A 21,307-nucleotide genomic window follows, 5' to 3' on the forward strand; every position below is an offset into this window, starting at 1 on the left:
TTCTTATCCTACCATTACCGTCTGCCTTCGTTTAAACAACCACCATTTAGTATATCTTTAGTACAGTGCTCCGGATGTGTATGCATTTGCATTGCCAATGTAATTCTGGAATCTAGACCGACATTGCTATTTGAACAGAGTTAAAAGGTTAGTCAGAGGTAGTATCCTTTAAAAACTGTGACCTCATAATAAACTGACCGCATAAATACCCATTCAACTTAGCTCTAGCTCCTCCTAAATAAATATGTATGTGCCTGTCTGTCTAACTATTACCTCTTCACGCTTAAACCGTTAAACTAATTCAGATGAATTTTGGTATAGATAAAATTTGAGGACCGGAGAAGGACATAGAATAGCTGTTATCAATCATTATTATCGTCCTTCCACGCAGACGAAGCCGCGGGCAGAAGCTAATTTGTCAATAATTGCACCTGTCTCATATGTCAATGTTTGCCAGTGTAAGACATAAACACTACGAAATCGAGGTGTTATGAAACAGTTTTGTCTCAGTCTTACCTCTGCTCATCTTTTAACTCTGTGATTCGGGCCGGATACCTTCTTGCAACGGGTCTTTAAGACTCAAATCTGTTTATTAGCCAATTTCTTGTTCAAAGGATTCTAAGCTATTAATCCAGCTTCAATGTTAATGCTAACATCTCAATTGGTGTTTATGTTTACCTTCCAACTGGAAGTGATGCATATGCGAATTTGGCTTAGTGTCCGCTGTTTTGATAGCTGTCAGTTGGACATGTAATCTGATACACGGGTGAAAGGACGCCCTGGACTCTGAAGTTTAGTGGGTAATAGTAGTAAACTCTTTATTGTATAAAACACATAATAAAAGTAACTTACAAGTTTAATGTTAACATTTCAACTGGATGATGAGAAGTCACGAATATTATAGATGTCGAATAAGTTCCGTGCCTGTCACTGCGTCCTTCATTTTTACACTTATATTACTTTTTTGGCCTCAGCTATGAAGCTAAAGTTAAAAGGTTATACAGTCTGAAATTGTTATGATTGACCATACGCTGAGGGGTGGATATAAATATCTAGGTCATACTTAACAATTTTTACTATGGGACCAACCCCGAAATCGCAAAAAAAAATCTGCCCTCTCATACATTTTGGTGAATCACATGTCAATGTTTTATATGGAACAGCTAATTTTTTTCGCGATTTCTGGATTAGCCCCATAGTAAAAGTTGTTCAGTATAACCCACACTCAGTGTATGGTCAAATATAAAAATTTCACCCTGTATGAAGTTAAGTTAATATATGAATATACATATAAGGGTCAATTCATAACTGTCAAAAATGTATTCTTACGTTACCCCTGTCACAAAATGGACTGTCATAGTTTTTTCCCGACTTTAATTGAATGAGTGTAGTATAGTAGGTATTCAAAGTCGGGGTCATACGATGACACCACTAAACATTTCGTCGAATTCCAACTAATCTAATTTAAAGCCATTTGAATTGATGTAACACCTACTATTTCCAAGAAATATAGTCCAGGATCCATCTACGCTAGTGTGAATTTATTAAGTAACACCTACAGTTTTGTATATATATAGTCCTCCTCATCGTTTTCGATGACGGCGACCCCAAATAAACACATTATGGACGTTGTCTAGCGTGAGCCCTAATGTGGCTGGCCAGGCCGAACTTTGTCTTAAATACTGTATTGCACGCGTGACAATAAAGTTGGCCAGCTGCGTTGAACGTGTACACGTAGGAGGGCTTAGGTCTCTCTTTCCGTACAGTTACAGTTCAGTTACAGTTCTTTCAGTTACAGTTTTGTACAATCACAGTCAAGGATCCTACGATAGTATGAATTTATTTCGCCATGTGTTAGCGTTATCAGAGGCTCTGGCTGGGAGCCAGCAGCTCGGGATACCCTGAGGTGACGCACCGGTTATATTCGGCTAGCAGTTCAGTCAATGAGGACAATTTGTACTACTTTTCTATTAAACCTCTTTTCTGTGTATGAGAAAGATCCTGACCGATTTATAGTCATAATTTTCAAGAATGACTACTTCTGCTCTTACAACAGAAACGAGGTTTGAATCCACGATGTTTGAACACCAAAGGTTGCGACGTTGTGGACTGTCATTTTTGTGCAATATATTTTCATTGTCTTGTTGCTGAACACTATATCACGAAATTAAATGTATTGTTTAGGTATTAAATAAATTTAAGAAGCTAGATTAGATTTTTGTATTTATGTAATCAAAAACACTACGACTAACACAAATAAATACGCCTATCCAACAAACAAAACGACGAAAATCGTCAACAATGGTACACCAAAATATATATGCCTCTGTCCATTTTTATCTAAAAGTATATTAGGAATGGGGGCTGTTTAAATTTGGCATTAGGATTATTTTTCCTTTTAATTATCAAACGTCCCCTCTGAGGGCCTACCGCCAACATCGAAAAATCGAAAATCATTATCTGCCACTCCATCGCGATGGCTCGAATGAGAAGAGCCTACCCCTCTGATTGGAGTATAGGTATATATTGATTAGAACGTGCGCCGACGCTGTCAAGCGCGTATTGATGAACCTGCTGGCATTTGCCGCGAGAACTGGGGAAACATATTCATATTCAAATATTGAGTGGCAGAGAGAAATTAAAGCAAAACCACGATGACAGACTAACAGACGAGAAGAGTGATTAAGCAATTGCAATAAATGTAAATATTAGTTATTTATATGGATGGATGCGATAACTAGAGATGTAAGATGTGGTTACATTTACATTTTATCTGTCTGGCTGATGAAATTATGCCGGTATATATTATTGTGCCGTGTACTTGTCAAATACAGTAATAATAACTCTTTCTTGTATCACGTTTCCATTTTTCCTAAGGTTACGCCATAATATTTGTAACTGCTTTAAGGAACTCGCACACATATTGATTAATATACTGACAACAACAACACAAATGACCTTCAGAGTAGCAGATAAATTTGAAACATCGTTCTATACGCTACTATTGATGCTATATGTACTATAAGCTGCAAAAAGAGAAAAAAAGACAAAAATATACGCGTTGATGGATTAGATAACATTAAAATACCGTCTACGACGTCTATTGACGCAAAGGAATGACGGGCGACAGACACATTTGATGAAATCTCGCTCTTGGCAATGTTTATATTTGTGAAAAACTATTTTCAACCGACTTCAAAATGGAGGCAGTTCTTCGTCTAAGTTCTTAGTTTTTTGCTCTTTTTCTTTATTATAATTCTACATTTCTGGAAAACGGCTGCTGGGTCGATTTGAAAAACTATAGTATTTGTTTGAGAAGGTGTACCTACTTCATAATTCATCCCACGGTCGTCGAATAAGGATTCAAGGATTCTGGAGAATCGGGGCCTCTTCAAATATTTGTATAAAGCCTTCTTATAGTAATTTCGTTATTTATAAATCAAAGCGTGATTTTTTATTTGAAATCTACATTGGTGAAGTGGAACTGCTGATAAAGACCATTACATTACATGATAATGCACCTACTTTTTTGCAAAGTCTGTTTTTGTGTTTAGAGCTGTCTGTTGTAACCATCAATATCAATATTACCGTTCCTTATAATACTATGAGCATTTCCATATACACATAACCGTCCCGATTCACAATACATAAGCAAGGCCGAAAGCGAGACGTCAAGAGTGGTGAATGGTGAAACCGATATCGAAATGATATATTCATCGAGTATTTCCCGCGGGAGATTTATAAAGCGGAATATTGATGCTCTTTTCTCTGTTCTTGTATCACTTACGTGTACAGTCAGTATCGATAGCAGCGGATAAGAACGAAGGTCCGTATTTCTTATGCACCTTTTTTGCGCTATAAAGGCTTTATAGGCAGCCTATTGAATTTCCCCGTAAAATTAGTCCGTATCTTAGGGCCGAACACACGTAGCTATGGTATACCAACAAGGCAGTTTCATATGATGAAATCTACTCGTGCACTTAAAAAAGTGTCCGCCATTTTCTAAAATCCAAACTAATCCATGATAATGCAAAAGTAACTCTGTCTGTCACCCCTTCACGCTTGAATCGCTGAACTTATTTAGATGAAATTTTGTATGGAGATATTTTGAGTCCCGAATAAGGACATATGATAGTGCATCCCGGAAACCATCGCTTAAGGGGGTGAACGTAGTATATTATAATTATATGCGAGGTGTTGTCTCTAAATACAAGTTGTGGTATTCAGTACTTCTCAACTGAAGGCCAATAATTAAGTATAGTTAGTGATTTGACCCCCACATATTTATACAATATTTTCGGAATCGTCGTTTGGCTCGATATATTGAAAACGAACAGTTTTCAGTTCAATTTGGTTAATGTATAGTAAAATAAATAAATAAATATTAAAGGACATTTTTACACAAATTGACTAAGCCCCACAGTAAGCATCAGAAAATCCGGTGTCCTGGGCATTATTTCATAAGGTCATAGTCAACTGACAGTCAACACAACAACAAAAACAAAAGAAATTGATATTTAAGTCGGAATTAAATCTTTTTTTTTTCATTAATACTTTTTAATTTACGTGGGAAATAACACATACTTAAGCAAGTATCAAGAAAATGACATAAACTCCACTAAATAGCTATCTTACTAGTATTCATAGTTTGCTTTTTTACCCATTTCAGTTTCAATGCCTGTACAAATGAACTACTAATGTAATGTAGGAAATGTAACCATCACTTGCAATTTATATCCCATCAGAATTGCACCTTATGTCTTGACCATAAAGCTCAAATTCCATTCAACAAGCATTCACGCATAACAACTAAATTCAACGCCTTATATGTTTCTATTAGGGTTGACATTCGCACACCCTACTAATCCTTACTGGTATTGAATCATGAACTCTATTCTTCAGTTTTAAGGTTGAAAACTGTAAAAACGTTGTAATGAGTACAACATACCCAACTAATCCGCACTTAGATCCAAAGAATTATAAACTCTGTGCTTTAGAGTTACGGTAGATATTTGTATAAATAGTGTAATGAGTACAATATACGATGTTATGGTTAACGTATGGACAATACGTGCTCGACAATAGACAATCGCGGGGTATGTATGCAGGGTGTGATATATATACAGAGTAAGGCGTGCTTCACTGCAACTATGTTTCTTTTAATATTGGTGAGCAATAGTTAATATTTTTATTGTATTGTATTATATCTTCTACCCGCGATTCCGCCTGTGCAGGATAATGATTTCGGTGATAAAAACTATCCTATGTCGTCTTCAGAACACAATCTATCTCATACAGTTCATACATAATATGTATAAGTAGGCAGTTACTTAGTGATTTTACTGAAAGTCGAAATAATGAGGTATAGCATTATTTTTACGCTAATTATCACCAAAAAGGTAAATCGTCTGTGACATTTTTTTTTAATACAACTTAGCTTGTAACAACCCACGGCTATAATATCAGAAAATTTCACTATCTGCATTCAGCATTCAGCAAAGGGGCAGATTTAACCAAAATACCCTTGAAACATTTCGAAAATAATTAAACACCGGTGAAATTGCCGTATCGCCCTCATTATAACAAGTCAAGTTGTCCGACCTCGTCTTTACTCAATCCTAGAATTAAATCGTCTTAAATCTAAAGCTTTCCATTAAAACTTCAATCCGCCAAGACGAGGTTCGTAGAAGTCACCCGCACAGACCATAGATTGAACTAGACGCCGCAAGCCCCGCATTCCTTTAGTTTAGACTAACAAAACGGAATCGCAGCGGTCATGAAATAAAATTTTCAGAAATACACTTAAAAACAAGTTCAAACATATGCTTACGATTTCAATTTCAACAAGGACTCATTAAAAGTAGGTAGGTAAGGTAAGTTTAGTTTGTCCGGAAGTGATCGCTCTTTAGCAATAAGACCGCTTGTTGTCTACAATATGAGATTTTAAGTTAAATGCTTAATATGGATGTACTGTTTCAATTGTTATCGATGAGCAATAAAGAGTATTTGTATTGTATTTTAAATTAATTGTGAACGGGAGCGCCACCCGGTGTTCGAAGCCTGATATTTTTTACCACGAAAATATGAAATAAACATACAATGCGCCTTGTAATAAACGACTACCGTAGTGCCTCGACCCTGCAACTCCTAATGTCACATGCACACTGCGTATCCTAAGAAACCTATTTTTTTAAAGCCTTTAAGAAACCCCAGGGAATAGTTTTCGCGGAAGGAATATCCTTTGAACCGCACATCATCTATAAAGACACGCTATGTACAGTCGCCACCATATATATCGAAGCGGCCGAGGTGCTCCGAAATATATGAACACACACTCTGACGCCTTGACAATGGAGGCGTGTTCAGATAATTCCAGGTTTCAGGTATTCTCCAGGTTTGAGAATGGATTTAATTTTCTCAGTTTTTAATTTGTCTGTTAATTAAAACTGTTAAGGGGACTTGTGACTCGGATGCGCAATTGTGTTATCAATATTTACGGGATTACGGGAATAACGGGAGTTTCTCAATACCGCTGCATTTTTTATTCTTAAGGGAACGTATGATACGGGCTCATAGTAGTTACACCTTGGCCGGTTCTATATGGCGATTGTACGAACGCTTGCAGTGTCTACTCCAACATGTGGTCCGTGCCCACCCCCTTGCCCCCTCCCCCTCTAGACAAATCTCGTTACCGTTCGCTTCTCCACTAATGGAGCGCAAAACACCTGAGTAAGGGGGAGGGGAGGGTTCCGGGACGAGTTTGAATAACTCTACACCATAGGGAAACCTTAGAAAACTCACACATCTGGTGTAGGAAAAAGTTGTGGAGGTAATTTAACGTCATAGTTTGTCATAAGATCCTCATAGTTTGTCCTTCAACTACGTCCAAAAGAGAGGTATGGCTACTGTGAATGTCATCTCGCTTTGTGTGGTAGGGCACAGCACAGCGGATGTCATTCCAGATCTAGAGCAGAGCCCAGCTGGGGATGTACCTCCACCTTGCAGAAAACCGCAGCTAAATAACACAAGACCCTACTCATAGTGTTGTGTTCCTGTCGGTAAGTAAGGTTGCCAGAGCTCAACGAGGGTGCGGAGTGTTAGGATCGGCAACGCGCATGTAACACCTATGGCTACGGTAACCGCTTACCATCAGCCGGGCCGTATGCTTGTTTGTCACCGACGTAGTATTTAAAAAAACATATATATCGCAGACAAAAGAATTAAGTTGAAAAGTAGTTCAAATATAGAGTAGCTTCACGCCGCATTCACTGCCAGCAACCCGCCAGGCGGGCGCTCAGTCCGTAGTCGCTTTTCGCTACATACGCATTTTCCCATGTTATCGGCTACGCTCGTAGCGCGTAGCACGCGCTGGCACTGAATGTGTTAAACCGCTGAACCGATTTAGACAAGTTTGGTATGGAGATATAATTTGAGGACCGGCAAGTGACGTTACCATATTCCACGCAGACGAAGACGCGGACAGAACAGAAGCTAGTAATAATACAAATAAGATCATGCGGAGTAGATCAATAACGTATACTTATTCTCTTCAGAAAACATGTGTCATTCCAATATCGACGTTCAGAAGGCCGCATATTTCTGTATTATCATTCAAATTAACCATTATATTTCATCGACGGTATGCGTTCGATACTGTAGTACTAATATGTAACAAGGTAATTCGGGTAATTTTGATAGTCGTTAACATCTGCTAAACTAAACGTAATTCATACTTTAGCAAAACATAAGCTACAGTACAATAAATTAATAGTTTCAAAAACAATAGAAAAACACGCTTTTATAAATGCACGTAAAAAATACAAACACGGCTATCATACGATATTCCAATATTCGTGGTCAAAGTTCATTACAAGACTTTTCTAACAAATCCAAACACAGCTGTGATACGATGTTCCCTCATGAAGTTACAATTCATATCTTCCGGCTCCATCATCAGATCAGTTCGACAGCACCATATTATTGGACCCGGGTACGTCCTTAAACTACGTCCATAAGAGAGGTAATATGGGCATTGTGAATGTCATCTCGCTTTGTGTGGTAGGGCACAGCCAGTGGATGTCATTCCAGATCTAGAGCAGAGCCCAACTGGGGAAGTACCTCCACCTTACAGAAAACAGCAGCCAAATAACACTAGACCCTACTCATAGTGTTGTGTTCCTGCCGGTGAGTAAAGTTGCCAGAGCTCAACGAGGGGGGGGCGGGTTTAGGGTCGGCAACGCGCATGTAACTCCTCTGGAGTTGCAGGCGTACATAGGCTACGGAGACTGCTTACCATCAAACGGGCCGTATGCCTGTTAGCCACCGACGTAGTATAAAAAAAAATTGTATTGTCATCAGAACTACACAGCTGCCAATTTTCATGACGCTACGATCCTTGGAAGATGGTTAAACCTCAGATTCCATTCCAGTTAATTACATACAGGTCGATCTAATAAACGCGTGTTAAAAACATAATTATCCCGATTTCGAAGTTACCGCAGTACAATAGAAGTTTCTTTATAGTGCTCTTTTCATTGTAGTTAAAGCTGTTTAATTATATTATGAAAGTATCTTATGAAGTAGTCTTAGTTTCCCCAGTAAATTTACTGTATTATATATTTATTTATTTACACCTGTGATACCTGAGATAATTTTCGATTTTCACCTACATGTATGTATCAAATTATCTTATTCTATCAAACCTTAATTCAATTCAAACAAAATCACTAAAACTCACTAAAATCACTGTAATTATTTATAAAGTTAAGGGATTGCAACCGCAATGCGTACGGGATCGCTTCACGACGGCCACTGAATTCTGAAATACCTTTACACTGAAACGTTACTAAAAACCAATATAACAAGAACCTTAGTCACAAAGAAATGTACGGAATACCAGACTCAACTTATATGGACCAAGGTATTAGTGTTATACGCAATGGAAATTGGATTTTAAAATCAGAGTCATAAAGTTGTCTATCGAATGATGCGTTTAGATTAGATAAATTAAAGAATTAATCGATTCCAAATAAAAATAAACTCTTTCAGGTAAACAATACTGTTGAAATTCGTTTGTTTACATACAAACTACCATCGCATTTAAACGCGCCCGATTGAAACTTAACCCTATTCCAAGTGAAATAAAGTTGATTTTCGATTTCCCACAATTGAGATAAGTCTTTCTCATGTCTACCTCAGTAGGAATTAAGTTTGGTTTCTGAAATAGCTGAAATAAAAAGATGGCGGGTTGTTGGTTTTGGACGTGTTGGGAACTAACGTCAAACGAATTGATATAATATCGAAGGTGAACATCAAAATGTATTTCTGGTATTTCAATATCTGGAATATAAATAGTGGGCCGTCAAAGCAAGTCAATATTATGAAAATATCGAAGAGAATTAAAGTTTTTCTATGTCAATTTCATCATAAATCATAAATCATAACCCATTTACAGTTAAATATGGCAAACCACTTTTGTCAGTAACAGTCGATTAAAAAAACTATAATCATCCCTTTTTTGGGATAATAATACCTTCTAGCTCATAAAAATAGAACATAATTATCTCTGCCTATACTGCATTGACAGTGACAGGCGACTCTTGCGAAACTATAGAAGCCATTCCTTCTTAGAACCTTGGTTAAACAAAGAATTTCATATTGACTTACTTTAACGATCACACTAGTTTCAGAGTGTTTTACGATAAAAAGTTAACTTGGTATAAAACCCACTTAAGTAACAACAAAGAGAGGTTTCTTCGTAATTTCCTTTGTAAGAAAAAAAAATCATTAGTATGAATATACAGCTCGAAGATTGTCACATACCAAGGATAAACTTTTCTACCGAAAAACACAGTCTCCTTAACTTTGGCAACAGCGCCACCTATCGCTAACATCGTGTACTTACTGGTTGTTGTGCGCGGTGAGGCGGTTTGGGTCGCTCGCGTTCCGGTGTTTGCCGCGGCGGGGCGGGTCGCGCTCGCGGCAGCTCTCTGCGCGGTTCACGCCGCGACCGCCAGATGACGCTGTGCGCCAACTGAAGGGATAAAAACGATAAGTATACACTGTATACAGCCCGCTAACGAGCTACGCGAGGAATCAAATGGGGTTGGCAACTGTCAAAGGTTTTTATAGATGGCGCCAGCATAGGTTTTACCTATTTCTAGTTTTGTTCTATGTAATTTGCCTTTTAGGCTAGCATCTAGATAACAAATTTAAAAAGAATTTGACACAAGGTACGATTGTCTTCGTAATATTAACAAATAAAACCACGGGCACCATCTGTAAAATACTTCAAACGGCGTACCCCATTGTAAATATAAAATGTACGGATATTGAGTGCGCAATGTACTAAGACGCGTTAGGTATAGGTCAAGTCGGGTATGAGGAACGTAATTTATTTTGCTCGCGGCAAGGGGAAATATTCCCTACATATATGTGTTTCTCTTACCCGATCTAACCTTAGTGCGAAATGGGGTTTGGAACTGTCAAGGGTTTGCAAAGAGGCGCCAGCATAGGTTTTCCCTGTCTGAAGTTTTGTTGAAATTTGGCTTAACGGGCTAGCATCCAGGCCGTAGAATCGAGACCATAAAATTGTCACAATTCTAAGGATTGAGAACCTATGCCGGCGCCATTTCGAAAATATTTCAACCGGTTGGTTGAAACAACCCCATATTATAATTAAATACCGCATAACGTAAATGCCGTATATCACCATCTATTTCAGCTGCCGAATTTAAGGCTATAATATTATGAGCCCCGCCATCTATGAGTGAGTAGCGTAAACAAAACAGCACCGTACTTTAATTCAACAATAGATGGCGTTTCATATATGACGACTTCCGAAAATATACTCATAGACTTGAAAATTACCTATACATTTTTGTGCCAGAAAATCCTTTAACAGTATACATAAGGAGATAGGAAGTGGTCACATCGTTGTCAATAATTTCAACACAGACCGAATGTCCACCCTTCAAACTACAATGAAATCTACTTTTTAACAGCACGTAGGTATAAAAATAGCAGCAAAACTACACTGTTTACAAACAAAACCTTTGTGCTATCGTTTAGATATAGACGTTAGTCACCGTTGTGTTTTATGTACTCCCAACAACAAAATGATTATCTTGAATCTTATTGCAAGGAGATAGGGAATACCATTAGTCAGTTGAGTGTTGCTAGTGCCAACGCCAACGCATTGGACGTAGCAATTATAAAGGGCATTTAGACATTACGTGCTATCTAGGGTTTTACCGCGAACATCGAAAATCGAAATGTTGTTGTCTCTCTAACTCGGCAAAGTCATTAGCTTTGTGAATTTTGGCTATGTGAATTTTGTAGTATCGATTCTATGCTAAAACTAAATCTACATACGAAAAATATTTAGGGAACAACTCCGTTACCCTCTGTTAATTGAGGTAGACGGTTTTTAAGTGGCCCTTCGTCTACAATCCTATTTCTTCACCTGCTTAAATTAACATTATTGTCATGTGGTCCACTGGTCTGATTCGTCAACATTCCTATATCATCATTTTCCTATATTGTCCACGTTCCTATGTGGTCCACAATTCTAACTCATCCACATTCCTATATGGTCTACAGTACTGGAATTGGTGGAGGTCTAAATGACAAGCCAATAAAAAATTACCGGTAGAAGAAACCAATGCAAAACTAATGAAAAGTGCCGATGTTGTCTAATTTACAAAAGGCAGTCAGGATGATGGATGTTGCAATAATGTTGACAAGCTGGCATTGTGATCAAAATAGGAATATAGATCTGGGACTATAGTCAATACAGCAATGTGGATAAATTAGGAAGATGACAATTTAGGAATTGTATGCTGACGACGTGGCATTGCGGACGATTTAAAAAGGTGACGAAATAGGATTGTGGACGAAGCGCTCCTGAGCCCCCTAAGTTTCGATATTGTCGAAATTACGCTCTTGTATATTTAAGCAATAGAAAACGAAAACCGAAATCTGCCAATTGCGGGGATCTTTCTCTTTTACTCTCAATAAGAAGTAATTATAGTGACAGAGAAAAATGTCCGCAATTGACGAACTTCGATTTTCGCGGTTATAGCCCAGATAACGTAAATTTAATTTTCGATGTTCGCGGTAGCCTCTCATCCGACTATAGATCCTGCGAGGCAAGTAGTGAGATGATCATTCAAATAACTCGAGGACGTTCATGAAGACAAGTAATGTGTGTTTATTATACTTTATCAAGTTTTACGGTACTTACTTGGTGTCCTTAGGCGGGTCCTTGCTGGCATCAGTGGCTTCCGTCTCTGGTTCTGGGGCTGTTGGCTCTTCGGAAGAGCCCTCTCGTTTCGATTCTCCTGCGTAAGCAACGTTACGTTACAATTATGATAAAGATATGGTTTTTGAAATATTAATAACAGACCATACTCTTTGTATAATTATTTACAATGCTTGTTTTTATGTTGCTGTATTAAAATGATAGTTAGATTTTTCCAATCCGTCAAATGAGTACAGAATTGTTTATTGTTTATACAATCAAGTTTTAAATGAAATTGTGATATTACATAATGGAAGTGACAAAGAGTATATACTGTTATTGGTGTAATAGTATAGTTACCAGTAAATTTAAAAAGAATAATCAAAAAATGAAATCCTCAGCGCCATCTAGTAAAAGTAAATCGAACGCTACTTACCGAGGCAAGCTTCTAATCTATAAAAGATAGTATAGATATTCCCTCGCAAAACGACAACCCTCCTATACAACTCATTTGTATAAAGAAATAGAGCAAATGTACCTAAAAGTAAATATAAAACAAACCTACATGTTGTCACCGCGGAAAGAGTTCAATGTCACGCTGATAACAACCGCACGGATAACGTTGGACAGTGCGAAATAATTATAATTTACATAAATACTGACCACACGAGGAACAATAACGAAATACCCACACGAATAGTTAACGGTGAAAAATTACAGCCACTTATACCGACTACCAATACCACTGAAAGACACACTAAAACTCTGCTGTAAATTGAAAACGAGCAGACGAATTGTCTGATGGTAAGCGATTACACTTGCCCATGGACACCCGATGGATGGTTGTAAGTGCGTTGCCGGCATTTAAAGGTATGCTCTTTTCTTGCAGGTCGTATCGATCTGGAAATGCCGCAGGCGACAGTTCATTCCACAGTTTAGCTGTGCGGCGTTTCTAGAAAAACGCACAATTTTGAGGACTGCCAACCATCTCAGTGGTGAAGATGGAAATGTTGTCGAGTAGAGCGATAATGTTTCAATGGTTAAAATTATTGTATATGTCTAAGGCAAAAACTATCACAGTCAATTTTACGAATTAAAATCCAAATTCAAACCACCAACTTGCACAACTCATTAAGAAACACCTACCACTGACTGTAAAAATAAAAATGTTTTCAATAAAAACGAATAAGGAAACATCAAACATAATAAACGAATTACAAATGTTCTTAACGTTTTTAGTCACAATTGGAGACCATCCTGCTATAATCTAGTCTTATTAACCGCTAAACAGCATTCGTAGCTCAAATGAGTCATAAAGACGTCCAGTTTATTGAATAGGAAACAACAGAATGATATAATGACACAAAAACAATAGAACAAATTGAAATTGACAATTTATACAATGATTTCAAGAAGCGAAAGAAGGTAATTGAATAATGTAACTGGGAAAATTAAACTAAGAAAAATTTATAATAATTTGTAATAAATACCAACAGTTTTATGTCACTATACTGTAATTGAAATGAGTAAGGATTCCAAAATTTCATTTAAGGGAAGCCACCCGGGAATTTAAATTATTATTTATTTATTTATAAATTATTTATATAATCCGAACTTCCAGTTCATAGTTAAGGAAGAGATAGGCAACAATTGGAAATTATAATAATCTGTCACATTGTTTACAATGGCAGCACTGAGATATGAACTGCCGTTCATATTATGTAACGCAACGCATGTTGTATAGCTCTGAATAAACCGTAATTAATTAATTAACAGTTTTATTTGGCTCCAAAATTATTTATATGTATTATTTTTTTACACTTAACAACTACTAGAATTGCAAATGTCGATTGCGGTGGCCGTGGCAGCCTAACATCAGGAGGGTCGTACGCTTGTTTGTCATCGTCATGGTATTTATCAAAACAGAAACAAAACTTACAATTTACACAAAATTATGGAAAGTCGCTAGGTTTTTATAAATTTGTTTTACCCATCTCCAAATAAATTCCTCCAGTCTAATAAGGATTAATGATAAATTGTAATCTTACGTCAGCCCAATTGCAAATTCAAGTAAGATTTAATCTCAAAATATCTGGTTTTAAAAACAACATTAACATAATTCCAAAATGGTGCTTTAACACAAAAACTTACCGCAAATACTCATCACCACAATAAGTCATCTAGTCTTCAGGATGAAAAACATCACAAGTTACTTAAGAAGCTAAAGCCATAAGCCGCTATTCGAAGTGCAGTAGTGTTAATAAATTAGCGATGATCTCATCCTATTCTGAACGGAACAGAGCGTCGACACGTTTGTGTCCCATTATAATAGAAGCAATAGAACTGAGGGAAATGTTCAGCATTCCGATGTGGCTTGAATAATTAGCAGACAATTACAGGAACAACTACTATATGTAAAGACACAATTAAGTGATTGTATTATGACACAAGATAGTAATCGAAGATAGAGAATTAAATCAATATACTTATGACAAAAAATCTTGAGATTTTGGAACATTTTAAGACCAAAAAAGTAAAATATAATACGCATGATGAATGATAGGTTTTGTCTACTTACTAAAATGCTACTGATATGATAGGCGGGCTAATCTCAGTTAGTTCCGTTTATTTTAGCAGTAAATACATTCAGTAGCCTACCGGATGACTTTATCAACAGCATTTTCGATGTTAACCAAATGATTCACTCGGGATGTGTTCTTAAAATCTAAAGCATATGTATTTTGACGTTGGTTATACATTTTTAGTAGAGGAATATAACCATTTAGTAAAGATAGGTATCTAAGGATTTCAATATACATATTCCCGTGTGGCACATACACTGTTTTTTCCAAATATAATAATACAAACAACAAACCCATGAAAGCCATTACATCCACCGGTAAGCAAGAGAAAGGCCATAAGCAAAACAATCATTACAACACACATGTCATAATATCCTGATCAAACAGCGCCGGCACAGGAAGGTTTACACAACGGGGGTATAGTAAACATAACTGGAAGCCGAGAAGCACTGTTATTTGTGCAAATCCACTTAGATTTCGCAACAGTGTGGATGACAGTAAACAGAACTAAAAAAAGATAAGATGACGTACAATTATTTCATTTAAGTAACTAAGTACGCAATATGATGTCATTTGGAGCAAAATACAACCACGAATCATGACATACCTCTTCAAGATTTTGAATACATTTGTAGATTATAATCGCACACGGAACATGGTAATGAGAATGACACGGGTTTTTTTTTCGTATTTAAATTTGCTACCAGATAAATACAAACTCTTAAACATTCAAATAGAAATTTACAAAACACTGATCGAGCATACATAAAACAATACATGTTTATAACTGGTCGGAATGTAAACACTGTTTGAACGACCTAGATTCAATTGGAATTCTCCTTATCGAAAACAGGGCATGGTTTGGGAGCTAACTGTAGAAACTTACAAAAATAAACAACGGGAATAGTAAATTCTTTGCAGATGTAGTCTCAATATAAATCAATATCCATCAGTCTCTCACTGTACAACATTAAGAGAGAATATTCGCAGTGCTTCTTAAAGGACAGTCAGCTGCAAAGATAGTTGAACAATGACCAACTATCCAGCAGGGGTCAACTATATAGCTGACTGTACAAACAACAATACTCTTCTGTATGTCTATCGGTGGACCTTATGCCTCCTGTAATAAGGTCCATCAATGGACAGTTAACACTGTGGGCGATGGTACACGTGGACTAGTTTCCAAAGTTAATTTTCTTTAATTCATTCACTGAATTAACTAATCGTTTAGTTCCACACGCAGCTTACGAAACCATCTCATAAAAAGAAAACTGACTGACACAACACGAAACTAACACGAGAAACAAAAGAGACATAAACCTTCAATTCAATGGAAAAGCAACCTTGCTCGCACTTTTAAAGATTTATCTTAAACTAGAAAACGAAACAATCGAGAAAATAAAAATAGGGAAATTTAGTAAAAATAAAGCCAAGGAAAGAGACAAACACAAATCATATATGTTTAACCAACTTAAGATATAAGAAACTCATAAAAGCATAATGAGCAATATGTCAAACGAAATGACCGAAATCAATACCTTTATGACATAATGGCATAAAATATTATGAGAAACGCCTCCTCGTATCAGATTTGAAACAAATTTATAAAGGACCATCCTTCCACATTCGATAATGTTTATTTAGCTTAACTACACAAATAATTTTGACAAATGTTGTTTTATAATGACCATCATATTGCAATAAAAAAGATGAATTGAGAAAATCTCATTAATCATATCGAAAGTCAAAGTAAACAGTCCACGAGATTAGGTCATTTGACACACTAAAATCACTCAACACTAATCTCAAGCTAAATTGATTGCATCATACTGCAATGCCCGTATCGTCGACACAATTGATTTAACAATCGTAAACCTTAATGCAACGAGATAAGGTCCATAAAGCATCAGTTAAGTTATTTGTAACAATTTATAAATCGACCCACATCCTCAATTGATCCTATGCATTTGTAATCGATGCTTCAAGTGCACTGACGTAGGTTCACTATTAGTGGTCATTTTTCCATACAAACGTACTGGACATTTGCCTCTATGGATTTTGGCTCTAGATGAATATTTTATTAATGTTTGTACGTTTTGGTTTTTTCATATTCTTTTTTTATATAAGAACTAGGTTAGTTACTTTACTTCAAAACGCGCTAAAAACCGTCAATAAATGCGTCGTAATACAAAATTGGCAACAATAAACGCAAAAAACATAGATCATTTCTTTCTCTTTCCGTTTCCAAAATTTCGTTATGATTGGTTAACTTTTGGAGGAGGAAAATGTCGAGAACATAACCTCGATTTCTGAGATTTTTACGCAGGTTGTTTTGCCTAAGCTGCAGTTGTCCTTATCGCACTAATTTAAGGAGCCGTCCTCATCAGCGCGACGAAGACATTTACCTGAAATTCTCAAATTGAAAAAGGGCTCAGCTGGTATTTCATCTTAATGCAAATAGCTAACGGACGAAAGATCGCAATGCGAATAAGTACATACTTAGGTTAGGTAGACAATAGTTAATTCATAATTGGATGGATGGACGCAAGAGCAAATAAAATGGGTCACTTTGTGACTAAATTGCCATGTGTTGAGGAAGAATCATTCAATTTCAAGAATTTGTCGTTGAAATATAATATGTCTAATTTTATGGACAATTCCTACATCCATCTATGTTTTTGAATTCGTCATCTCTTTGAAAACTATAAGGTTCAGGGTGAAAGCTAATTAAAAGCTGTATATTGAAAGTAATGAAAATTAGAATTTACGTGAATATCGGATAAGATATCAAGTTCATTCGAACTAAACGTGAAAGCTATATTAAATATGCACAGGTAAATTGTAAGCATAATAATCATAAGCATACTGAGAATGCATCTCATCGGTAAGCACGAGTCACGGAAAAGCCATCTTAACGGTAATCCTAACAGGTTTAACAGGAAAATGGTAACCTGTCAGATTTAGGCGTACGAGTACTCCTCAGAAATTTCAATAGCTACATTCTTCGTGGAATATAAAAATAATATGACGCTAACTCTACCGACCATACAACAATTTGTTAATGTGACCACATTTATTTACGAGACAATGTATAATGTAAATTGAAGAAAAATATAAGGACCTGGTTTGGAACATTCTCGAAAATACTTGTTGAGACTACAGTAAAATATTCTACCATGCGATTGAGGTAACAAATGCTTAATAATGACTTACATGGACAAAAATCTTGGCAAATTTAACACAAAATGAAGACAACTAATTAAAAATCGTACTCATAGCAAACTAATAAAATGTGGGTCTCCATTGCATAATACACAAACACGATACAAATTGTTGCAAGACCTAATTCTAAGTCGAACTCTAATTGAGCTTCCTAATGAGCTAAATGAACTAACATTGGTAAACCCTTCCTGCACTGTCTTAAGGTCTACAAATGGTGTTGTTGGTACTACTTCAGAAATAAATTAGTCCTTCACTCAATTGAACGAAGACGTCATTGTGAAGCACAAGGATAATTTGGCTTCGGAGAAGAGTATTGAGCCTACTGGTATTGAAGTCTGACCTTTTCGTGTCGTCGTTGCGGTTATTTCGCTTTTATTTCTCGGAATTGAATGAACGAGTACCATTTTTATAACTCTGTTTTCATTAATATGTTTAAGAAATTGTTTTCAGATTGTTGTTATTATGACAATGCAAGAAAAATAAACAACGATTATAAAGTAAATACTAAACATGAGCAGTATTGATGGACCAAGGCTGCATATGCCCAATAAAATATTTGCTCATGACGTTCAGCTGTTTCTGAGATGCCATAGGCACGTTGCGGCAAAGATTTAAAACGACTTACCGACCGAAATTAAGTCACTTTCACCTACTAAATTCTTACCTAGTCTAGAGAAATACCATATTGTGCTGTGCCCGCATAGCCTTAACGAGTACTTTATGAAATTAAATGTAAGATAAAATGAATTGCATGCTAGGTAGTTTATTATAGTAAATATTTTATTTTAATTATGCTTCACCGATCTGGTAAAATTGTATTGAGAGCAAACACCATGTTATAAAAATGTATTATCTTATGTAAACATACAATTTATGGCAAATAAATGAAATGAAATGAAAAGTAGAATAATTGCGACAAAAGGGAAATAATATGACTGAAATAAGAGGCTGTTTAATATAAGTAAACATTCAACATTATTCTGATATCCCGATGATCAATCTAACCCAAATGCAATTATTATTAAGGAAATATTTACTATTCAGCAGATCGGATCCGAGATCCCCGAAATATATATATATATATATATATATATATATATATAAACAAGAATTGCTCGTTTAAATATATAATATAAGATTAGTAAACTGGGAAATTAAACAACGGTTCTCCTCATAAATGATAAAGAAATAAATAACTGCGCTTTTAATAAACTACCCAGCACTTAGATCTTACTCTAATCGTCGATCTTCTGTTACTTTTAGATGACACCTCATGCGAAATAGTTGGAGGTTCCAATTTGAGAATATGATTAAGATAACAAATATGTACCACATATTTGAAAATAGAGTCACATGGACATATAAAATAAACATTACTACGCTTAATTTGAGAAGATTTCCTGGGTGGTCTGTGGTGACATAGTATATCAATAACCAATTTTAATTTCCTGGACAGTCATGCTCATGCAGGAAATGCTCTTGCTTCCCGCACATCCGAACTTTAAAGCAACCACACACTTGTCACCGATGACTGTACCGCACTGGAAATACCGAAACGCACCATTAATCCCCCAAACGACAATCAGCAATCAGCACCGAAAGTGACCGGGATCCGAACCAGCTACGTGAGTCACGGCACGAGTGAGGCCATGTTCACATCGCGCACAGGCCAGTTTGGGCTCTAGTGCCAGTGTAATGAGACCTTGAGCCCTAACAACATGCATATTTCTGGGACCCTGGCAATCCTGCAGACCAACACGATGAAGTATCCGGAAAGAGTAAAGCAGGCAAAATGGCTGCAGAAAAATATGATGGGATAATTATCCGGAAAGCCTAAAGCTGAGTATTTGCTTCGTAGTTTCAGGATAGCATAGGATTTTGTACAATTTAGCTAAGAAATATATCTAAAAATTACACCAGCACTCTGCAGTCAAACTGTACACAAAACTACAAGTAGATTGACTAGGTAAACTAGATTTAGATTGCCACTCGAAGGCAAATTCAAAAGTTCACTGTTAACTTTCAGTTTTGGTGTGACACTTGAAGATGAAAATGTGTTTTCAAAGATCACACTTATACCGGATCACCCGAGGATACGACACGCTATCATCCACACTTTTAACTGACAGTTTATAACCTTTTTTGCAAAGACGTAAGGTCCACCAATAGACAGTTAAAAGTGTTCTGTTAGTACTCCAATTGGAATAATACCACTGTATTTTCAATCGCTTGCGAGCGTACCCATTCCCAGTACCTGTGACTTCGAGATACTTAACGACAATGGTTAATCAGAGATCACTATTAAATTAGCTGGCCTGAGCCAATTGCTTGCTTGTGCTATAAGAGGATAGGGTATTTATATCGACTTCCCGTCGAGGTGCTCTCGCGCATCCCAATTGGGAGCCATTGTCAGCCATGTTTGAAGTTGGCTGATTGATATCGGGACTTTGAAGGAAAAAAGGAAGAATAAAATTGATGACAGGGTTAATACGTCTATACAACAAATATTTGGAAGTAAAAATAGTAGGTATAATGCAAACCGAAATAATATGGGTCTCTTAGCACTGAAATGTTTGCACGTTACCAAACCAAAAATCATGTATTTGGGAGATCCATTACGAAGACTTATTCTTATTCGACTAATTCCAGGAGGTATTTGAAAAATATCACAAGACTAAGCAATCAACGGTCATCTACCTGATAACCAACAAAAGAAAACCATCAGCTAAGAATGCAAAAAGCCATCTCCATCCTGAGTACCTAACAGGTTACAATAGATCAGTGATGTGATGTCACCGCGCAGGTATTGTACAGCAGAACTATAATTGGCAACATGTGTCTATTAGTAAACGATTTAAGCAACGGCTGATAAACAATACGAATGTTTACATAGACCTATACTTATATATACCCTGCTAAGATCCGCTGAAATGTAAGCTTTATGTCTCAGTAAACAAAGATGTTTTTGCAATTGAAAAGCTGAGGAAAATGTGATCTTTAGAACATAAAGTAGAACATGCAACGGATTTCAATGAAAAATAAACCGCCAATGGCCGTTTGCCAGAACGTAAAGCTACGCTCGTCGTAGTGACGACGTCGGTTCCAGTTCCAATCACAAATTCATTTTATTGGCACTGCTTGTTGACATGTCTGATAATCTTAAAACCCAGAGATTTAAACGAGTACAAAAACAAAACGGGAAGAGGATCAAAAGTTTTTACAATTCTTAAACTAATCCTACCACAACATATTGCAAAACAGA

At 36.6% G+C, this 21,307-nt stretch overlaps 1 protein-coding gene across 2 annotated transcripts in view; it reads right to left on the bottom strand.

Annotated features, from left to right (window-relative positions):
- Positions 1 to 21,307, bottom strand: part of LOC133530850 (rho guanine nucleotide exchange factor 11) — a 314,198-nt gene that overhangs the window by 47,762 nt on the left and 245,129 nt on the right. For both annotated transcript variants that reach the window (XM_061868906.1, XM_061868905.1), the window contains 2 exons: positions 12,245 to 12,341; positions 9,905 to 10,033 (listed from right to left, as the gene is read on the bottom strand). In XM_061868906.1, the coding sequence (XP_061724890.1) occupies positions 9,905 to 10,033; positions 12,245 to 12,341 (226 nt within the window). The remainder of the gene's footprint in view (positions 1 to 9,904; positions 10,034 to 12,244; positions 12,342 to 21,307) is intronic.

This window comes from Cydia pomonella, chromosome 24 (genome assembly GCF_033807575.1).
Source record: "Cydia pomonella isolate Wapato2018A chromosome 24, ilCydPomo1, whole genome shotgun sequence".
Taxonomy (NCBI): Eukaryota; Metazoa; Arthropoda; class Insecta; order Lepidoptera; family Tortricidae; genus Cydia; species Cydia pomonella.